Below are 23,012 nucleotides of genomic sequence, written 5' to 3' on the forward strand. Positions count from 1 at the left end.
GGACTAGTCCTAGGAGAGTCCTAAGCTAGGACAAGTAACTCGTCCTAACTCGAGATAAGACTAGTCTTAACTTTGGACTAGTCCTAGGAGAGTCCTAAGCTAGGACAAGTAACTCGTCCTAACTCGAGATAAGACTAGTCTTAACTTTGGACTAGTCCTAGGAGAGTCCTAAGCTAGGACAAGTAACTCGTCCTAACTCGAGATAAGACTAGTCTTAACTCTTTGTGAAATTCCACCCCTAGACTGTGACCATTTTGTTTGAATGGGAGTTGGATCTTTTTGAAAGGAGGAAATTTTCCAAGACACACTGGGTCAGTTGGAGTTTATCAATGAATTGTTTTCTACAGTAATGATATGAAATACATGTGCCAGTCATTCTGCCACATCAATGTTGGATATATATATCTTGTTTGTGCAGTGTTGATAAAATGTGGGTTATTTTCTAAATGCTTAGGTTGAAATACATGCCAACTGTAACTCCAAATAAGTAGAATAAACGATATGTAGTAACTTAAACAATGTTCGTGCAAATGTTCTGTCTGTCATTGTTAAATGCTTTACTGTATGTCATATGGAATACATTCTTTATAAAGTGACGTATGGGTAGCCAAGCTTGTGCTAAGCTCATGAGAATATGTTGTAAAAGATTAACACTCAAAAGTAAAACAATTAATAATATAAAGTGTAGTCAAGTCTTCATAAGTCTCAGAAAGCAAACGACATACATTAATGCTTTCTCCTAGATGCATGTGTAATCATTACATCAGGAATATTATCTTCATGCAGGCTTGAATATTTCATTCTGATTGGTCGATCCATAGCAACAAGAAGTGTAAGATAAACTTTTATCTGAATCTCTATCTTTTTGCTCAAACCGGAGCGTGATATAACCTACTCCAATCAGATGCTCAAACCGGAGCGTGATATAACCTACTCCAATCAGATGCTCAAACCGGAGCGTGAAATAACCTACTCCAATCAGATGCTCAAACCGGAGTGATATAACCTACTCAAATCAGATGCTCAAACCAGAGTGATATAACCTACTCCAATCAGATGCTCAAACCGGAGTGATATAACCTACTCCAATCAGATGCTCAAACCGGAGTGATATAACCTACTCCAATCAGATGCTCAAACTGGAGTGATATAACCTACTCCAATCAGATGCTCAAACCGGAGTGTGATATTATAACCTACTCCAATCAGATGCTCAAACCGGAGCGTGATATAACCTACTCCAATCAGATGCTCAAACCGGAGCGTGATATAACCTACTCCAATCAGATGCTCAAACCGGAGTGATATAACCTACTCCAATCAGATGCTCAAACCGGAGTGTGATATAACCTACTCCAATCAGATGCTCAAACCGGAATGATATAACCTACTCCAATCAGATGCTCAAACTGGAGTGATATAACCTACTCCAATCAGATGCTCAAACCGGAGTGATATAACCTACTCCAATCAGATGCTCAAACTGGAGTGTGATATAACCTACTCCAATCAGATGATCAAACCGGAGTGTGATATAACCTACTCCCAGTTTTATATTGCACTCTGCACATTGTGAGTGTCAATGTGTCGCGCTCTACATGCGGTCAGTGCAAAAATTACATTCTAAACTGTTATCACACATGGTTTTATCCTCACACCGTTGTGTGAAAGCATTTCCCTAGAACAAATGGCAGTCACATGCAAGATAAGTGGCCTACATTTAAGTATCAGTTGTAGTCCAAGCACAAAACAAGTGAAACCATGACCCCTAATCGGTCCCTCTCCAAGACTACCAAATATCGATACTATGACCAATAATGAAATAGTAAACAACAAACGTCTTACAAGTGTAAAATCCATCATTTATTTGAAATGCATGATACAAGTATTACATTTCATGTGGTTAAACGACGATAACAGATCGTGAAGTTTTATTGGACAAGAACCAAACACAAGATGTGATACAAAGATGCATGTTACATGGCTAAGGGTGCGCACAGCGCAGAGGGTAACATGAGTTTTGTTAGCGGGTGTGTACACTAACATGATCGTTCCCATGGTCAATTTCCCGCGCTTTGTACATACAATTAGAAACAGGCCCAGGTTTGAGAGAACAGTGAGAATTGTTTTATATTTTGACTGCAACAGTTTGTCTGCTTATTAAACTATGCCTACTCTGTGTAATATCAGAATAGTTCATTAGAAGGGAAGTATTTTACCACGGTATAACAAAACAATTGTTGCACCCTGTAAAGGGGGTCCATGGGTTTTGTACACCCTCGGGGGAAAATGGCACCCTTGGTTCGCCTCGGGTGCCATATGCCCCCTCAGTTTCGCCTCGGGTGCCATTTGCCCCCTCAGTTTCGCCTCAAGTGCCATCTGCCCCTTCAGTTTCGCCTCGGCTGCCATTTGCCCCCTCAGTTTCGCCTCGAGTGCCATCTGCCCCCTCAGTTTCGCCTCAGGTGCCATCTGCCCCCTCAGTTTCGCCTCGGGTGCCATTTGCCCCCTCAGTTTCGCCTCGAGTGCCATCTGCCTCCTCAGTTTCGCTTCGGGTGCCATCTGCCCCCTCAGTTTCGCCTCGAGTGCCATCTGCCCCCTCAGTTTCACTTCGGGTGCCATCTGCCCCCTCAGTTTCGCCTCGAGTGCCATCTGCCCCCTCAGTTTCGCCTCGAGTGCCATCTGCTCCCTCTGTTTCGCCTCAGGTGCCATCTGCCCCCTCAAGTGTAGAAAACAACATGGATCCCTGTCACAGCGTGCAACAATAGTATAATGAACTCTGAAGAGACTTAATGATGGATACAAATAAAACAAGACAATTGTTTTGCTCTCCAGGGGACAAAGGGTATATGAAGGAGGGAAAATACACAAGACCACAGAGCTTGTAGCTCAAAAGCTTTACTGGACCAGAATTTTAAGAAAAGCTTACACCAAAAAAATGAGTGGACTAATTGAGGGCACTAATTGGATTGGGTAAATTTGTATTCACCAGAACGGAGCAATGCACTCCAAAATTTTTCACCATATCTCATTAAGGATAAAGGCAACTTAGATATCAAAACTTACTTTCACCACTTTGTTTATCAAAAAAATGGTATTATCCTCTTAACATGCGAGTTTGTAATAATGGGAGTCGACTGTATTCAGATATACACATGTACTTACATGTAAGTCAAGAGTACATGTAAACACAGTATTAGTAAAGAACTAGTTCATGGCATTTCCCAATAAAGCATGGATGGAATGCAAATGTACATTTAATGGCATGTTTCTACATGGATTGATAACAATCACTATCTGTGTACTTCATTTACTACAATCTTCCTATGACAATACAATATTTACAAACAACTGTTTACCCCACCCCGACAACAACAACCCCGGTAACAAACACAAAAATTATTAGAATTTTATTTTTAATTCTTCAAACTTAAAATTTGAAATTTCTATTTAATACAGTCCCTCAAAATTTCAGTTCATTTTTTAAAGAAATTTATTTTCATAAAAAAAGTAAATAAATGTGTACAACTAAATATACACATTGATAAAATTGTTACACAATCATGTCCAAAATTAAAAAAGGAGAAAAAGAACAACGAAATAAATCAGTTTGACATGTAACACTGTGTAAGCACTTGAACTTTTTGATAAACTAAGGCATATGATGTTACTGTCTGTTAAAGCTATATTACACCATTGATTTGGGCTGGGTAAATAACCAGCCTTCCTCAACACTATTCAACCAAACCGTAAAGATTTCATCAAATTGTGTTTTAAGTTTGAGTGAAAACAAATGATAGTTTTGTAAATGATTTTGTGAATGTTTATACACATGCTTATTATGATTGTATCAATTGAAATAAGCTATTGTTATTTAGGTGTCTTCATGCAAATATCGTTTTCTTAACTTTCACAGTTTAAGACAGAACATGAACATTCTTAGTACCCAACTTTCTTTCCCAACAAATCCAGACAAATGGGAATTCTAAGGTAAAAACAAAAATTAAAATATTGACTCAACATGTCAAAAACAATAGCATAACATAAGAGATGGTTCATTATATGTAAAAAGGAAAAAATGAAGGTTTAACTGTGTAGCTCAGAAATAAAAATAAACAAGGTAAAATTCCAGTGAGGATTATTAAAATATATGCACTTCATTGTATCTGTAAAAATAGAATCACAAGAACAATCCTGCTGATAGTTCTGTCTTATATTATAGCAAATTTAAGATTTCTCGATAGTAATTTTGCAATAAAACTTGTGGGGTGTCATGGCCTAGAGGTTAAGAGCACCAGATTCAAACTCTGGTGTTTCTGATTAGCAGAGTATGGGTTGGAGTCCCAAACATGACATCTGCGTCCTTAAAGACACTGAAAATTTGAGCTCAATCGGTCATCGAAGTTGCAAGATAATAATAAAAGAAAAAACACCCTTGTCACACGAATTTGTGTGCGTTTAGATGGTTGATTTTGAAACCTCAAATTCTAAATCTGAGGTCTTGAAATCAAATTCGTGGAAAATTACTTCTTTCTCGAAAACTATGTCACTTCAGAGGGAGCTGTTTCTCACAATGTTTTATACCATCAACCTTTCCCCATTACTCGTCACCAAGTACGGTTTTATGCTAATAATTATTTTGAGTAATTACCAATAATGTCCACTGCCTTTAAACAAGACACTTAACCATTGCTTCGTCCTTGGGATGGGACGTAAAGTTGTTGGTCCTGTTTGTTGTGTAACGCATGTAAAAGAACCCAGTGCAATTATTGTAAAGAGAAGGGGTTCGCCCCGGTATTCCTGGTTTGATTGGCAGCATATAACCCCACAGCACCTTGTAAACAATTACATGTACATGGTGCTATGTAAAAGCAGTAGGTCTCATAAGTTGTCCCACATACCTTGCAAGAAATACTGTATATTAAAGCGTCTCTTAAGCATCACCGAGTGACGGATATGCGCGCTATATAAGAAGCCACTATTATTATACAACAGCAGACACAGATAGCAATCAATCTGCGCATTCTCCGTATTTTACAGGGTTATTTTTATCACACCTGAAAATATTTAGCAGAACTACATAACAAGGGCCTTACAGGTTTTGAACCAAGCAGTGACTAACACAAAGGAATAGTATTCAAGTAACACTTTAAAAGATGTCATGTTATTTATAGATGAAAAAAAAAAGATTTTGTTTGTTATGTAGCACTAACTAAATGTATTGCAATCCCTCATCAGGAAAGCGGTTGCTCCGATTCAATAACCAACCTATATTTACACTAGGCCTGGGCGACTAGTGAAATTTACCACTCCACTAGTCGCAACTCAAATACCCGCGACTTCCTTACTAGTCGTGACTAATTTTTAATTCCCATTGTGGCATATTGTTTGCCGCAGCCCCATAGAGTAACATTCACGCTGAAAGGATTGAAGGATTGTGTCACATTGTGTTTTGTAAGTTAATTATGTTGTTGTGAATAGTGGTGACTGACACAATTGGTTCACCAAGCAGGTAGTGTTGACTATATTTGTAGATATCGTGGCGGCATGATTAACCAAGAAGTTGAAACTTGGTGGTCGTGAATCGACTAAGCAATCAATGACACTAAACGACTATGACATTAGTCACACTAGTCGCCCAGTCTTAATTTACACATGTACACTTATCTCAGCACTCATCACTGTTGGATACTACCATGTTGATTTACATGCTGTGGAATTGTAGATTCAGATGATGCTGTGTCACTTCCCATTCTATGCATTGATGTCATGTGTTGCATATCATTTTGACCAGTCCCACTAAAATAAAAAAACAAAACAAACAAAAGTTACAACCTACACATTTAAAGGAAGCATTGTAACAACATCAACTAAAGACAAATCAACACCCTCTACCCCTTAAAGGCAGTGGACACTATTACTCTAAATCATTATAAGCATAAAACCTTTCTTGTTTACGAGTAATGGGGAGAGGTTGATAGTATACAAATATTGACTGCTTCAAGTGCTATGGTTAAAACTACGACTCTCGAGGTGATCCCTGGAGCGTTCTATTTGCCCGAGGGGCAGCCGAGGGAAAATGGAACGGTCCGGGGATCATCGAGGGAGTCAAAGTTTTAACCATAGCATGAGTTAAAGCAGTCAATATTTCTTTTATAACACCCCAACAGACTATTTATCATCTTTGTACACGTAACGTTCGTACGCGCGTTTCAGATACACAGATGCACAGCTGATTAGGTTCGAGGTGGGTAAAAAGTTGTCTGGGCACTGCACACCGTGTGATAGTCATCGGACTATCACACGGCAAACGATGCACTATCACACGGCCGCCGTCTAGTAAAACCAAGACATGTCATGTGACGCCCTCTAAACCAATGAAAAGGCGAATATTTGTAAGGGGTGTTATAATAACAGCTGTGAGAAACACCAACTGTGAAGACTGGTCTTTGACAATTACCAATAGTGTCCAGTGTCTTTAAACATAGAGTGCCCATACATCTATTGTTTCAAATACAGTTCTAAAGGTACTATCACCCCCTCCCCTGCCATTAGTTTTGAACGACCTTCAAACCATGACAACTTTGAATGACCCCTAAAAATTGATTTGCAATATGTAACAATGTCAGCCCTTAAAGGCACTGGACACTATTGGTAATATGTATACTGAAATAATTGTTGGCATAAAAACTTACTTGGTAACGAGCAATGGAGAGCTGTTGGTGGTATAAAACATTGTGCGAAACGGCTCCCTCTGAAGTAACGTAGTTTTTGAAAAAGAACTAATTTCTCACCAAAAAATTTGAAATGAATTCGAGACCTCAGCTGAGGTATTGCAGCAAGCATCTTTTTTTTTTTTTGTCATTATTATCTAACAACTTCGACGACCAATTGAGTTCAAATTTTCACAGGTTTGCTAGTTTATGCATAAAAAATGCTGAGATACACAAAGTGAGAAGACTGGTCTTTGACAATTACAAATAGTGTCCATTGTCTTGAACAACATCATACCTTACTATTACAAGAAAATAATGACTTATTTCATGTACCTTTGAAGAAAACTGACACCCTGAAGAAGAGCAGCGCCAATGTTGCTTTCCTCAGAAGGATAGTTGGGATACTGTTGGCCACTAGGCCAAGACAATGGATGTACTGGTGCATCATTACGACTATTCGGCACTCCACTTGGTTGGTTCCACAACCCACCATCACCTCCAAATGTATAGACACCCAGTGAAGGCCCTTGGCTTGGCAATGGTGTTGATGATGGTAATGAGGATTGTGAGGACGACCTAAGCATAAAAGGAATGATGCAGAGCTCAATTCAATTCAACGCCCATTCTTTTTTCGATTGACAATAACAAATAAACACACAGTTGAAACAAATAAAATGAGTATAATTATGAAAAGATAGATGCCACATAATTCTACAGGAATACAAAGTGCGAGCTTGGAAGCACACAAACAAAAGAAATACCTGCTAAGCAGTCTATTTTGCTTGACATAAGCGCAGAATTCACTGCTTCTGCTAAGCACTGAATCTTTGCTTCCAGAGCAGAGCATGACATTGGGCCCATTCCCACAGGATTTTTCATTATGCAAGTTCCCATCATGATAGGCCTGGGTGACTAGTGAAATTTAATACTTTACTAGTCGCATCTCAATAATAATAATAATAAACGAGACTTATAAAGTGCACATACAAAATTCAATGCGCTGGAAGAGTGCTACAGAAAAGACGATTAAGAGAATAGATGTGTTTTTAATTTACTCTTGAATGTCTGGAGTGTGTTGGTGTTCCGAATATGACTTGGTAGGGCGTTCCAACACCGGGGACCAGCGACTGAAAAGGACCGGTCCCCTGCCATTTTGTGTGTGCGAGGGATTGTTAGATTCTGGCCGGAGCGGAGCCCACTCCGGCCAGGTTTGTTGAAATTTAGCGACTCTGTAAGGTATTGTGGAAGTACGTTAGAGAGTGCTTTGTGCATGTTCACTGATGTTTTGAAGGTGATGCGTTGTTTAACTGGTAACCAGTGTAATTGTTTGAGAAGAGTGGATGCGTGTGTGTATTTGGGTTGCAAGAAAATGATACGTGCAGCATTGTTTTGGAGCCTTTGTAGACGGTCAATGTCAGCTTGCTTAATACCATTGAGGAGAGAGTTACAATCATCCAGTCTAGACAACACAAGGGCTCTGGCAGCAGCGTGGCATGTGTTTGTGTCAATATATTTGCGTGTTTTGGAGATGTTTCTGATGTGATAGTTGATGGACTTGCATGTACGTGTGACGTGTGTGCTCATTGTCATGGAGCTGTCGAAAAAGACGCCTAAATTTTGCACTGTTTGAGATGGCTTAAATGTTGTGTTGTTCACGTTCACAGTCAAGTGGGTGAGAACTTTCTGGTGATGAGGAGAAGCAGCAATGAAAAATTCAGTTTTGTCTTTGTTCAGAAGAAGTTTGTTTGCGATTAACCAGTTTTGAACATCGGTGATGCAGTTTGACAATCTGAAAAGAGCACATTCTGCTTCGTTGGGAATGGATGGGTCGAAATCCATATAAATTTGGATATCATCAGCATATGTATGGTATTCGATGCTGTGTTGGCGAATAATATCACCCACAGGGCTTAAGTACATGGTAAAGGTAAGAGGACCAATAACAGAGCCCTGTGGGACGCCCAAGTGAATGTGGCTCACATCAGAGTCAGCCCCAGAAACTGTGACATGACTCGTCCTGTCGTGGAAGTAGGATGTGAACCACTTCAGGGCAGTTTTATGGATGCCAAACTGATTTTGGAGACGACGCAGCATTGTGCTATGATCAAGGGTGTCAAACGCAGCAGACAAATCAAGCATAACTAAAAACATGGCTTTGTTACTGTCCAGTACCTTCAGAATGTCATTTTGAATACATAATAAAGCCGTTTCAGTGCTGTGGTCGGCTTTGTAAGCTGATTGTAGGGGGTCTGCTAGAGAGTACTTATTGATGTGATAAACTACGGATTGTCAAGATTTGTGCCGCAATGTGCTGCAAGCGAAACATTAATTATGTTGCGATTAGTAGTAAGCAACACAACTGTTTCACCAAACAGGTAGTCGGAACTATTTTTGTAGTCAACGTGTGGGCATGATTATAACGGAGTAGAGAAAAACAGTAGTCGTGACTCTAATAATAGAGAGGTTTCGCAAGTGTACGGATACACATACAGATACCGATACATCAACACTTTGTGTGTTTTCTCGTGACGTGTTTCCGCGACTGTCGTATTTTACTTACACGTTGTAACGGATACGGGAGCTCATACACGTCGTAGATAAACAGATACTGTCTTGCAGACTTTTAGTTGTATTTTTTTTGTCCCAGATAAAAAACTTTTCCCATGGATTAGCTTTCACATGGTGCTTGATATAAATTTAGATAGAATTTTTTTAGTCATTTGCAAGCAAAACGATGAGAAAATGCAGTGTATAAAACACGGGGTCTTTAATAGGTATGTCAGAAAAACACTCATGATGAATGCGAGCGCACTAAAGTGAAACATACCTATAGATTGCGAAACAAAATTCAACACGTAGCTGATGTGAACTGATACGGTTATCATATTCGTATCTGTATCTGTATCCGCAAGCTTGCGAAACCTCTCTACTAATTTGTAGTCCCGACTTTAACACTTAAGCACACTAGTCGCCCGGGCCTACTTTTGCACAAGTAATTATAAAGCACGGTTATCCTGCGAATGCAAATCAAATTTTTAAGTCACTGTTTTTGTAGTGAAAATTTCACAGGAGTTGAGCACAATTAGTCAACTCTAGCAAATTTTTTGTTACAAACTGTCACGCTCAAGAACACATTCCCTGTGTGCTTAGCTGTTAAATACGCTTAGCTTAGGGCACAATTCCCTTATTACTTAAGCGCTGTGATTCTTTCCTTTCAAAGCTATTGGCCCAGGACCAGACCAAACTAAACACAAAAAGCAGCTAAACACAGCAAATACCATTCCTCATGTACAAGTTGTGAATCCAGGTCTTCTGCTCAATTTCTGCATTTTTTTTAAAGCAAAACCTTTTGCCTATTTATTATAAGCTGCTCTATAACATTGAGCCACTCAACCACCAGAGAAACGTCAGCATAATAAAATCTCTGCTTTTGTATTCCGGTCAAAAGAGTCATGGTCTAGTTTCCGAAAGTAAAGCGAAATACTGGAATTAGTTTAGGCAAATGGTCCCCGGCGCAAACAAGGTGACTTTACCCATAAATCATTCCAAATTCCAGGCGGTCTATTTTCGTCGTCCACGCTCATCGCCTGAAATGAACCCGGCTTACGGACGACGCCACCTCAGAGTCTAAATACGTTGACATTTTTTCACTCATTTCTCAAAAACTACAACACCACAGCAAGTAATATTTTAAGGGAAGCTTTCAACTGTCATTATCTTCAAACTGTTTAAGTTTAGTGTAATTCTGTGGACACCATGGTATGTCGTCGTCGTCAAAAACCCCTATTTATGTCGCATGTACGTTAAACGAAAACCCTAAACCTTTGTGTACAAAGTATATGGGTCCAGAACTCGGTTAGAAAACGAAGAAACAGAGACTGCGCTGTGGTCCAGAACGCGGGTAGAAAAACAAATCAAAAAGACTTGAGTAGACTCCTCTCAAGAAGTCACAACTCATGACAGGTACATACTGACGTGCATTTACCATAGAGAATGTTTAACAATAACATGGAAGTGACTGCATCCAGTTATATTCAATTGCGTAGACTCATCTCAAGAAGTCACAACTCATGATAGGTACATACATACTGTATGGCATTTACCAAAGAGAATATGTAACAATAACATGGAGGCGACTGCATCCACTTATATTGAAATGAAGATTACGTGGCTAACTAATTAAGATTTTTTAATTTTGTTTACATTCAGAGTAAAGCTTATGTTCTAAGCTTCAATTTAGTATATGATTTCACATATTTTTGAAGTTATGGTCTAGGAGATCAAATAGACTTAAATAAAGGGTGTGTACAAATGCTATGGGGTTTTGGCGGAAACAAAGAATAATAATAATAATAAAATTAATAATAATAATAATAGAAACTAGAGGTACATGTACAGTTTTTGTTTACTACAAAAACAAGGTGTTCGTGGTGAGTGAGTGAATGAATTGGTGACAACATTTTACCTCATCAATCCAATGACTGGTTAAGGAGTTATGATTTTTTTACAAATTAAACACCAACTTCCGGTTTGCATCGGATAAAAGGTCAAATAGGGGTTACTTTTTATGTAGGGCGTGATAAGTTTATTAAGACCTTTTAAATGATGGATGGGTTGTAAAAATCCAATATTTGGTTTAGAAGTTATGATTTTTTCAAATATAAAGTTTCAACTTCCGTTTTGAACCGGAAGGTACTGTCAAATGAGGTCACACTTGGTAGCGTTGGTGATGTCTTTTGAGTTCTTTCTTTTGACGTATAGATGATAAAAATCAAATCATGTGGTTTAGGATTTTTTTATTTTTCAAACATTATATATCAATTTCCAACTTTAACTGGAAGTCAAGGTCAAACAGGGTCGCATATTGTATAGCACGTGATAAGTCTATTAAGACCTTTCAGATGATGCATAGATTGAAAAAATCCAATGTATGGTTCAGATGTTATGATTTTTTTTTAAATATAAAATTTAAACATCCGGTTTGAACCGGAAGACAATTTTTTCAGCTCACAAATTATAGCGTTAGTAATGTTCTTCAAAGCCTTATCTGACGACGTTCAGATAATAAACAACTAATTTCTGGTTCTCGAGTAATATTTTTTCAAATAATTAACTGCATCTTCCTGTTTAACTGGAGGTCAAGGTTTAATAGTCAATGTTGTGTATCGTTTCTTAAGTTGTTACATACCTACCCAATGACGTATAAATATATAAAAAATCAAATGTGTGGTTGTGAAATTATTTTTCTTTGACCAATTATTTTCAACCTCTGGTTTGAACAAGAAGCCAAGTTTAAACTGATTTCATTCGTGTAGATCCTGACTAGTTCATTAAAACCTTTCAGCTGATGTATGACTTGTAAACATTTTATAATTATGTGATGGACTATCTGAAGGTGTATAATGTATCTTATAACATCAATGCAAATGTATTCCTACTTGTAGTTTTGGTGCGAGACGTTGTTCATTATTACTCAACTATTGCGATTCACCGCGATTCACTCAGCGCTCGATGTTACTAAAAACGTTACAGCGCCCTCTTTCGCTGGACTAAAGAGAGCACTTTTGGGAATTCCCCCAAAAAACTCGGCGCTTGCACTGCATAGCGTACATAGCGTGCGTTGTTGATCAAAATGGGGTAAACGCGTGGGTCAACAGGTGCTTTGACGTCCCTTTTAGACTGATGTAAAGGTCCAAATTTTGTTATTTCTGTGCAAAAGATTGAGCGGGATTGCTGTTTTCCAATCTGAAACAAAAATTACGTTGAAATGATCAGTAGTTTTAAAAACATGAATACGATAAGATTTTATGAAATTTTCAACTTTCGTTTTGCACTAGAAGTATTAAAAATATTTTACGTGTTCTGTGAAGCATTTGTCCAACTTTTAATGATCTATCCGATGATGTGTAGATTGTCAAAATCCGAATCATAGTTTTTGAGTTATGATTTTTACAAATATTAAACTTTGATCTAACGTAATTCAATTCCCGATGACGTCATAATGACGTAATTAAGTATGTGTTGTCTTGATACTGAGGTTCAACTATCTGTTGAGTTTCAACATTCCATTCAATCTCAATCTTGAGTTATTCCGTAGAAAAGCTCTAAAGTTGTTTTTTGATGAAAAAAACCCGAAGGTGAACTTCGACAAGGGTGTTTTTTTTTCCACTATTCTCTCGCAACTTTGACGCCAAATTGAGTCCCAAATTTTCACATGTTTGTTATTTTATGCATATGTTGAGATACACCAAGTGAGAAGACTGGTCTTTGACAATTACCAAATGTGTCCAGTGTCTTTAATCTCAACTTTTATGCACAGGAATAAAGTTTTGGGATATATGATTTTGAACTTTTGACTTACAGTGACTGGCTACTTTGAATCCTATTGACTTGCTGTGGTGGGATGTTTTGCTGCTGTTGTTGCTGATGATGATGTTGCTGATGTTGCTGCTGTTGTTGCTGATGATGTTGCTGATGTTGCTGATGTTGATGCGGCAGGGCCTGGAATTGTTGAGTTGTTTGATTCCATTGCTCTGGATACTGCAAGTTAAGTTGCTGCTGTATCATGGGTTGTGACAGACGCTGTTCTTGCTGATGTTGCTGTTGACTGAACTGTTTTTGTTGCTGCTGCTGTTGTGGCTGATAAGGTTTTTCCTGCTGTTGCGGAAATGGCCCTTGATTTTGGTGTTGCAGCATTTGTTGTTGGTTCTGTACGTGTTGGTTCTGTAAGTGTTCTTTCTGTGGATGAGGGTGCTTCTGTTGGTGCCTCATCTGCATAGCTTCTAGTTCATGTACTTGCAACGGTTTCTCGTTTGTTGGAACCGGTTGGTTATGAAACTGAAGAGCACTTGCCAATTTGGAAATATCAAATCCTTTTGCAGTATGTTGATCAACTTGCATGTTGTTAAGTTGTTGTGGTTGCATCGGTGGCGTTACCTGTTGCTGCATTTGGTGGTGCTGTTGCTGCATGGAGCCCCAATGCTAATTCATAAAAAAACCATTGAAACAATTTTATTAGTACTAGTTAATGCTTACAGTGTAAATAGTCATCAATAATTAATAAGGGACAAGTTGCCTTGGATCGCTCGAGTTGTCCATGAAAAGCGTTTGAAACCGTTTGTTATCAAATGCACATGGTTAGAAATATGTTTTAAAAGTAGAATATAATGATCCACACAAACATGCCTCGAAATTGCAGGGTTTTTCTTTCACTTTGCAAACTAACATGGTCGGCCATTTTATGGAGTCAAAAACTTGACTCCACAAGGTGAGTTAGTTCACAACGTTTAAAGGATTTGGGTACTTTTTCAAAATGTCCATAGATTTACATTAAACTTACAGGGTTTGAAGATAATGATAGTGGAAAGCTTCCCTTCAAATATTACATACCGAGGTGCTGTAGTATTTGAAAAATGGGTAAATCAAATGTCATGAAAATACATTTGTAAATGATTAAAATAATTTTCGTCTTACGAGACAAAAATTAATTTCATGACATTGTTTTACTCATTTCCCAAAAACTACAGCACCTCAGCACGTAATATTTTCATTATCTTCAAACTGTGTAAGTTTAGTGGAAATCTGTGGACATTGTGTTTTTTGTCCTACAAAAGTTACATAAACCCTTTAAGGAAAACCATGCATTTTTAAGGCATATTTGTGTGGATCGTTATATTCTACTTTTAAAACATCTCTAACTATATGCATTTTATAACAAACGGTTTCAAATCTTTTGAGACGTCCTTCGGGTGTGAAAAGTGCTGTATAAAACTTCCCTATATAATAGTTATCATTATTATTATGACCTTTTAATGTTATACAGAAGTAGGTGCACTCACCTGTTGGGATCCACTATCCATCTGTTTATCCGACCTGGATCTGTGTCCATCATTTAGCTGTTTGACAGTTTGTTGTTTATGTCGCTGTAAAGGTTGCTGTTGAACATTATGCTCAACATTGTGCACTGGTCTTGCAGTAGCGTTACTTGATGAGAAGTAAGTCTGTACCTGTGCAGGCTGCTGGCTTTCAGTATACTGATGCAGTCTTTGGTCAGGGTTCCGTTCCCGAGGTCTTTGTAGTGGTTGCTGCTGAGCTGGTTGTTGCTGATGTCCATATTGTGGTTGGTCCATTGTAGTAGGTAAAGCAGGATATGCCTGGTTATAGGTTCCATTCACAGATTGCCCCTTAGCAGACTGCTCTTCTGAGGGTCTGTTGCTGCTATTTTTATTTGTGTTTTGTGACCGTTTTCCTTGTCTTTGATCGTGCTTCTTATTATGTTTTCTCTCCACTTGATGCTGCCTCCATGACTCATCAATATTTTTTTGTTGCGATGTGGCACTTTTCTGTTAACATAAAAGCATCCAGCTATTTATAAATGGGTAGCATACAATAACTAGTACATGTACCAACTGCCAGCAATTTCTGTGTAAACAAGTAATATAGCCTGCATGTAAAAAGAAATTCATAAAAGCATTTGAAATTTTACCTTTAGGCATATATCAGTAAGGTTACATATCTGCAGTATGCCACCATGTTCTGGGACAGTTACATTTTGATGGCCCGTAACATATAGTTTCAACCAGCTTAAAATACTGAGATTTTACATTCTTCGAAAGAAACTTCAGTCAGGAATTTTTGTTTTGTTTTACAAATTTCGAGTGAATTGCTTAAGTTGTAGTGACAGTGTCATGTATAATAATTTATTTTGGGTATCTGGGTACAGATATAATTCTTACAGAGGGAATGATGCTTAGGTATTCAACTCATCCGAAGCCAGACAATCTGAAATCTTTAGTGTCAACATTACTACAGTTTACATTTTTGTACCCCTAAACACAACAATTATTTTTAGCGATACGTACAGTTTGGGCGAGTGTTACTTGGGTTGGTGTCTGTTGCATGGTTCCAACTTGAGGTTTAGATGTTGCTGCCTGCTGCATGGCTCTTGCAGAAGTTTTAGCTGGTGCCTGGTGCACAGTTTCTGAAGAGGTTTTAGTCTGATGCATGTTTCCTGCAGAACTTTTAGCTTGTGTCTGATGCATGGTTCCTGCAGAGGTTTTAGCTAGTGTTGGCTGCATGGTTCTAACAGGAGGTTTAGCTGTCACTGTCTGTTGCATGGTTCCAATGTGAGGTTTAGCTGTTGTCTGTTGCATGGTTCCAATATGTGATTTAGCTGGTGTCTGCTGCTGAGGCTGCTGTCTTCCTGTAGGAGGATTAGTTGGTTTGACTTTGCCATTTGCTCCTTGTGTGGGTTGTGTTGCTGTATATACTCTGCTTTGTATAGGAGTGTGTGGCGCATTACTTCTTTGATGAGTTTGTTGTGAATCCTCCAAGGGCTTGACATCATTCTTGCCTGAAAATCAAACATGACATCAATCAGTTTATTTCCACAGTGTAAAAACTTTCCATATCACCAGTGTAACGATTTCCCTGGAATGTAGTCTGTATATTCCCCAGGGGTAATAATGATGGAAGCGCTTTGAGATGCCCTTCCGGTTTAAACAGAGCTATTACTATTATTATCAAAAAAACTGGTTAGTATTACCATTATTATCATTATCAGACCCCTACCTCTGTCTCCCCTTTTCTTGGCGTCTTCTCTGTCTCTGTCTCTGCCTTTATTTATATCTTTCTTGCCTTTGCGATGCGGGCAATCTTTCAGGAAATGTCCAATCTTTCCACATACTCTGCAACATCGATCATTCGGGGGAGCTTCTCCTCCAGTCAATGAGTAAGCATCCAAAAAGAATTCCTACATGTTGCAACCAAAAACAAGAAAACAGATTTAGTTCAGGTGAACACCTGGGCCCATTTTTATAAAGCTCCTTAAGCAGAAAAAGTAGCTAGGCGTTTGCTTACCAGGATAAGTTTGCTTACCAGGATTAGGTTACCAGCCAAAGTACCATGTCACATGCACAATTTGTGACTGGTAATATTCACAACAGAAAATTGTGATAAATGCTTCTCTTGGAAAACCAAGAGTTATCACAATTTTTCCATTAACTGATAAAATTAATATTATGTCGCAAATTAAATTAGATGTTTGTTGAGCAGAATGTGTGGTTGGACAGAAATTGTTCCCTTACGTTTACTTATTTATTTTATTTTAATTCTTCGGACAAAACAATAATTATTATAACAAAAAAAGACTGTCCAGGGAAAGGCAAAAGTAAAAAACAACTGTCATCAAAAAGATATGCCCTCCGAGACCTTGCTCATAAAAAGAGTAAAATCTAAAATTGTAGTGAGAATTAAAACAAGAACCATCGTATTAAAACTAAGGCCCCTAATTGTCAAATGTAAGCAGAAACACCAACCAGATGAGATGAGATGAAATGGGGAAAAAAGAGTGAAATAATAAACACACTAAGGTAGATGAAATACAATAAAAAAAGGGGAAAATCGAGACCTGATTCAAACACTTTACTAGAAATGTGAAACCTGAGTAATAATTGTTGGCTGGTCTTAACATAGCAAAACCAAGGCTAGTCGAATACATGCCACACAAAATAATATTTCAAATAGGAAAACAAATTTGTGCTTTAAGAAATATAAATCAAGTACAGTGTCAAAAGAATTTGATCATGTGCTTGAATATGGGAATCAATGTGTGGTGAAGAGGTTTTCAACTAGTGGTTTAATCCCAACGAGGCCTGGTTCTTGATAATTTTACCGAGACGAAGTCGAGGTAAATTATAAAGAACCAGGCATCGGCGGGTTTACACCTCTAGTTGAAAACCGCTTCAACATACTTTGATTCCCATTCATAAATACCTTTTCAGTCAAAAACATCATCACTTTTTGGTCAAAAAGTAAAATAAATGCAAAAATTATAATTGTTGAATGATTTCTTTCAACACAACACCCCTCCAGCTATAAAATGGTAAAGCCCTCCGCCGCCCTCGGGTAAACAACTCCTTATAAGGGAATGCTGTGCGCGTATCGCGTGATGTGACCAATAGGAATGAAGAAACTGTCTTCTAAGAACAGGTGCAAGCTCGCGTGTCACGCCCGTGTTTCAACACTTTTTACTGGTCATAAACAAAGGTTTATACACACCCACGTGACGCGCTCTCCACCAATAGGAATAGCGAAACTGTCTGAGGTATTTTTGATTGGAAATTTAAGACTACTGGCAAGTCATTTCTCAATACATGTACATGTGTAATACTCTTTTGATAATAGTACTTCTTTCTCTGAAGCAAATCCTAATAACAATGTACAACAACTTATCTAATATCACATTTAATATTCCCTAAAAAATGTCGGTGTGCAACTAATACAGGTGGGGAGTACTTACAAAATCATCCAAGAAGCGCCCAATGTTTTTTGGCGAGCCAAAGTGCTCTCTTGCATTGATAAACACTTGCATAATGAATGTCGCCACTGTAGAATGGAAGCAGACACATAGAATTAATTTATTTCCTTTTATTTACCCAGGGTGAGCCAAATCAGTAAAAAAATAACTGGTACCCATTTGGGCTCTGCATTTAAGAGTTGAGAACAAACTAATCATCATATTAAAAAGTATACAGAAGTAATCACATTATAAATCTAACGATAGAAAATTATTAACTATTAGTGAATATGTTAGGGTAATATGTTAGGACAGTATGTAAACGTAAAATTATAAGCAATATAAACAAATAGAAAAAAATAATAAAATTACAGCATGTATTAAGTGTTTTATAAATCACAGATTCGCTGATTCCTCAATGCACCTGATACTAGCAGCACAATTAAAACTTCAAAAAACCTAGAACAGATATGAAAACTGATTTAAAAAAAACTATGTTGAAAACACCCTATGAAATCTATAAATTATGTGAGAAATATCCAAATTATGTGGAAAACCAACAGTAACTGTCACAATAAAAGGAAGGTCTTAAACAGGCAAGCTGTGGCTAAATATATATTACAATACCACACACCTTCAACCAGAATTGAAGATATGAAGAAATGAAACAATATAGCAATATAAAATAGACAAGCTGTGACGATCACATTTAAGAAAATATATACCAGTCCCGACATACACTTTCAGGAATTCAAATAAAATTGTGATAACGATGATGTACGTTAAAAACTTTGGCAAGAGAGCATGACACAAAATTGCACAGACACAAAAGTCAAGTCTAAGAGAACATAATATGGTTGTGAATGATGGCTAAATATCCAGCTCATTCAATAGCCTGTTCTCTTAAAGTGGAGGGTAAGGCATTCCAGATACAAGGAAAGTTGGTTAAAACGGAATATTTATACTAAAAATGTTTACAAAATTGAATAGCGAGCATACTTTTTCTTGAAACTCCACCACCAAGGTTATGATCCAGGTCAAAAGGGTCTTCAATAGCAAAGCCTCGTGCAGCACCGGTCCACATCTTCTCAAAGCGTGTAAGTGGTTTATGCTGTCTGGTGCAAACAACATGCTTCTTTGAATTGAATTCCTCGGTAAAGAAGCGCAGAAATCCAAGCCACAATTCACCGACTGATTCTGTGTTACTACGTCTCCAAAACTGGGGCTGTAAAAGTGACAAAACAATTAACACATACAATTTTATGATACAATAAATATTGTAATACACTGTGGTATGTCCTCTTTTGACATTATTTTTTTTGTTACAATTTATTTTATCAATACAAAACAAACCAAAGTTAAAATAGAACAAGAAAGAACAATAGGGGAAAACATTAAGAAATAAAGCAAGTAATTAGGTAAGTAACTACATAAATAGATAATTAAAAAAACCTAAATAAATGAATGAATGAGGGAGACTGGGGGTGGAGTATGCAGGAGGGAAACAAAACCAAATGAGGACTCTCAAATTGACTGGTCTGATTGTCACATCATAGGGGGCCGTTCATTTTTTTTCGAAGTTGTTTTGGCCCACCCCAAATTTAGATTTTTAAATATTGATTTACATCACAATAACAAAGTAATACCTCAAATGATGTAGATATTTTAGGTCAAAGTGTCCAACATCAGTAGTTTTCAATAGCTGTTCCTGGCTTAAACACACAACTATGTTGTTTAATCAGAGATGAAACTGGCGAGCACATAAAACTTTGTACAACAGTTTTTAGTTTGATATTATGAGGCTCTGCTCTCTCATAAAATGTTGATGACAAAAGAATTATCAAGGGCATCAATTAGGGGGACAAGATCGTCCAAAAATGTTTTTTTTTGTTACTTTTTTTTATAAATAAAACTGACTTTCGATTTTCAGTAATTTCTCTGACCCACCCAGCCACAATTTCGAAAAAACAAACAAACTTTTCATTAACATTGACTATTATGAATGGCCCTTAAGCTGCATCACACACCAACCCAACTTGGGGGAGCTTTCGAATTAGGGAATAACAGTGCGAGTACCCGGTCTTCAGTGCATGGTAATGACCGGGTTGGTGGCTGGCGCTGTTAACGGACCGAGCCGTCCCATTAATAAATACCTTTTTTAGCGAATTAAACAGCTAAAATTTTCAAAATTTTGTGACTTTTCTCTCGGCGGTACTTCCAGACATGTTCACGGGCCATATTTGAGCTTTTGATGGTTCCCATCTCTTTCGTGCGTTAATCACATTACTGATCTTTGAGACCACTGACTCTTTTAAATAATGATCTGTTCAGCGCCTTCACTGTGGTCAAAGGAGGCAAATGATTGGACGATAGCTGTTCCTTGTGCATTAAAATCGCAATTCATCAGTTTATACGCGCGCACATGTAACATGCGCGCACTCAAAATTGATACATTTTCAGCGCACGTACGCGTAAGTGCGCGAAGTTGCAATGAAACTAACAGGGATATAAATAAGCGTGCGATACAGTGCAACGCGCAAGGTTTACAAAATGTATGCTGATTTTGTGGCCACTTATTCGCTATTTTCCAAAGCCAGTCTTAATACGACCGTTAACACTCCCTCACGTAACCGGGTTTTGACCAATCAGAGACTTGAAACCGTCCAAGGTAATTATTAATGCAGCTTTATGTCAAATTAATCCCAAGGCAATACACTATTTGCATATGCACTTAACCAGTATGGCCGCAATTACAATATACCCCATTGTACTATTCGTAGCTAGGCCCAATATCATTCAAGATAAAAAAACAAAAATTACGTACACCTGTATATTTAAAAGACCTTTTTTTTTTACATGAGAACACAAATGGTTCTTCAATATCTGGTGTCAATTAATTAACTAAAATAATAAAAATGTACCATTTATATACAGCGCATAATACATAGTAATTAACCATGTCCCTATGCGCTGTAGAGAAAAAAACACAACAGAATACAAATACAAGATGTACATGAATTAAATGTTAAATAAGTCATCTTTAAAGCAGTCTTACACTTAAAGGCAGTGGACACTATTGGTAATTAATCAAAATAATTATTAGCAGAAACCTTACATGAATGGTATACAACATTGTGAGAAACGGCTCCCTCTGAAGTGACATAGTTTCCATGAATTTGATTTCGAGACCTCAGATTTAGAATTTGCTGTCTCGAAATCAACCATCTAAACGCACACAACTTCGTGTGACAATGGCTTTTTTTCTTTCATTATTATCTCGCAACTTTGATGACCAATTGAGCTCAAATTTTCACAGGTTTGTTATTTGATGCGTATGTTGAGATCCACCAAGTGAGAAGAATGGTCTTTGACAATTACCAATAGTGTCCAGTGTAATCAATGTTTTTTAAATGTTTCGGGAAATTGTTCCATATTGTTGAGGCAGTGTGAGGGAAGCTGCATTCACCATAAAACTGGTGAAATAACAAATTGTTTCTTTTAGAACAAAGATTTCTTGAAGGTGAGTTCATTATTTTAACAGCTCTACAAAAAAGATGGGGCATCGAGCTTCCCAAAAATTTCTCCCATTCAAGCACACAATAAACTGACAATCTTACCAGTTTGTGCATGTCAGTCAAGTACCATGCATTGCGACCTTCAACAACATCCTTGGGCTTTTCCTTGCCCTGGTAAAGCTACAAAGGATCAAGAAAAAAACAGTCTTAATTAGTCAACAAAATTTACAACATTTTCACAAAATAATCAAAACCCATATTTGAAACCTCGGAACATCCATTTCTGACAATGTTACCCAGTGAATGATTTCCCTTGTATAGCAGAGCAGATTGCTACACAAAATGTATCACTTGCTACTCAAAAAATCACTATTTGCTACTCAATATTGGCGTTCAGTGTGCACAAAATAAGTTCAGTCTAAATATTTTGCTTTGCAAAATAGTTGGACGAAATCGTTCCATTACCATTTTGTTTATATTACAAAGTTCTTTCTCAATATCAATTTAATTACTAATCCATAAATACCTCAGACAGTTTCACTACTCCTATTGGTGGAGAGCGCGTCACATGGGGTGTATAAATGGTTGATAATGACCAGCTGGAGCTGTTTATAACTGGCTGGCTTCACGTTTTGGGCACGCAAGCTCATGTACGCCAACTTAATTTAGGCGCAACACAATTCATAGCTATTAGTAATATCACGTAATGTGTGTGTACAGGCACGTATTCACACCACCCGACACACACAAAACATTTTCGCAAAAGATTTTGAAAATTTGCAAACTTCGCCAAATCGTAAAGGAAATAAGTGGCAGATTGTCTAAAATTGTGAAAATGTTTAGTATTTTAACAAAAGCGCATTCATGAATGGGAATAAAGGAGTAAAACCTTGCAGGGTCTTGGCTGTGCGATAAAGGCCCTTGCGTTCGGCTCGGGCCTTTATCGCACGGTTACAACACTGTCGGTTTTAAACGGCCGATCAAGAACTTGCCGCTACCCTCTTATTCCCTTATTAAAGCAAGAGAGTAAATATTACCTCCTGCAAAACTGGCAGAACAGAAGGAGTCCTTTGTTGAAGGAAGAATATCATCATGAGAGTATACGCATAAGATGACAGGCTACCCTTAGATGCATCACCTATGTCACACACCTAATACATCAGAACCAAACTATAGCATAAATAATGGAATATTGGAGTGCAATATGGTCAAATATCATCATGAGAGTAGTAGAAGACAGGCTACCCTTAGATGCATCACCCATGTCACACACCTAATACATCAGAACCAAACTATAGCATCAATAATGGAATATTGGAGTGCAATATGGTCAAATATCATCATGAGAGTAGTAGAAGACAGGCTACCCTTAGATGCATCACCTATGTCACACACCTAATACATCAGAACCAAACTATAGCATCAATAATGAAATATTGGAGTGCAATATGGTCAAATATCATCATGAGAGTAGTAGAAGACAGGCTA

At 37.7% G+C, this 23,012-nt stretch overlaps 1 protein-coding gene across 1 annotated transcript in view; it reads right to left on the bottom strand.

Moving 5' to 3' along the window:
• Nucleotides 1–4,830: 4,830 nt before the first annotated feature.
• The window catches only part of LOC117297635 (terminal uridylyltransferase 4-like), a 52,893-nt gene continuing 34,711 nt past the window's right edge, over nucleotides 4,831–23,012 (bottom strand). The window contains exons 13-22 of the mRNA XM_033780773.1: nucleotides 22,562–22,675; nucleotides 21,627–21,704; nucleotides 19,009–19,234; nucleotides 18,013–18,098; nucleotides 16,284–16,464; nucleotides 15,575–16,065; nucleotides 14,552–15,055; nucleotides 13,075–13,694; nucleotides 7,047–7,289; nucleotides 4,831–5,796 (exon numbers count right to left, since the gene is read on the bottom strand). Coding sequence (XP_033636664.1) covers nucleotides 5,676–5,796; nucleotides 7,047–7,289; nucleotides 13,075–13,694; nucleotides 14,552–15,055; nucleotides 15,575–16,065; nucleotides 16,284–16,464; nucleotides 18,013–18,098; nucleotides 19,009–19,234; nucleotides 21,627–21,704; nucleotides 22,562–22,675 — 2,664 coding nt within the window. The 3' untranslated portion in view covers nucleotides 4,831–5,675. The remainder of the gene's footprint in view (nucleotides 5,797–7,046; nucleotides 7,290–13,074; nucleotides 13,695–14,551; nucleotides 15,056–15,574; nucleotides 16,066–16,283; nucleotides 16,465–18,012; nucleotides 18,099–19,008; nucleotides 19,235–21,626; nucleotides 21,705–22,561; nucleotides 22,676–23,012) is intronic.

The sequence above is a fragment of the Asterias rubens genome, chromosome 12 (genome assembly GCF_902459465.1).
Source record: "Asterias rubens chromosome 12, eAstRub1.3, whole genome shotgun sequence".
In the NCBI taxonomy this organism is placed as follows: domain Eukaryota; kingdom Metazoa; phylum Echinodermata; class Asteroidea; order Forcipulatida; family Asteriidae; genus Asterias; species Asterias rubens.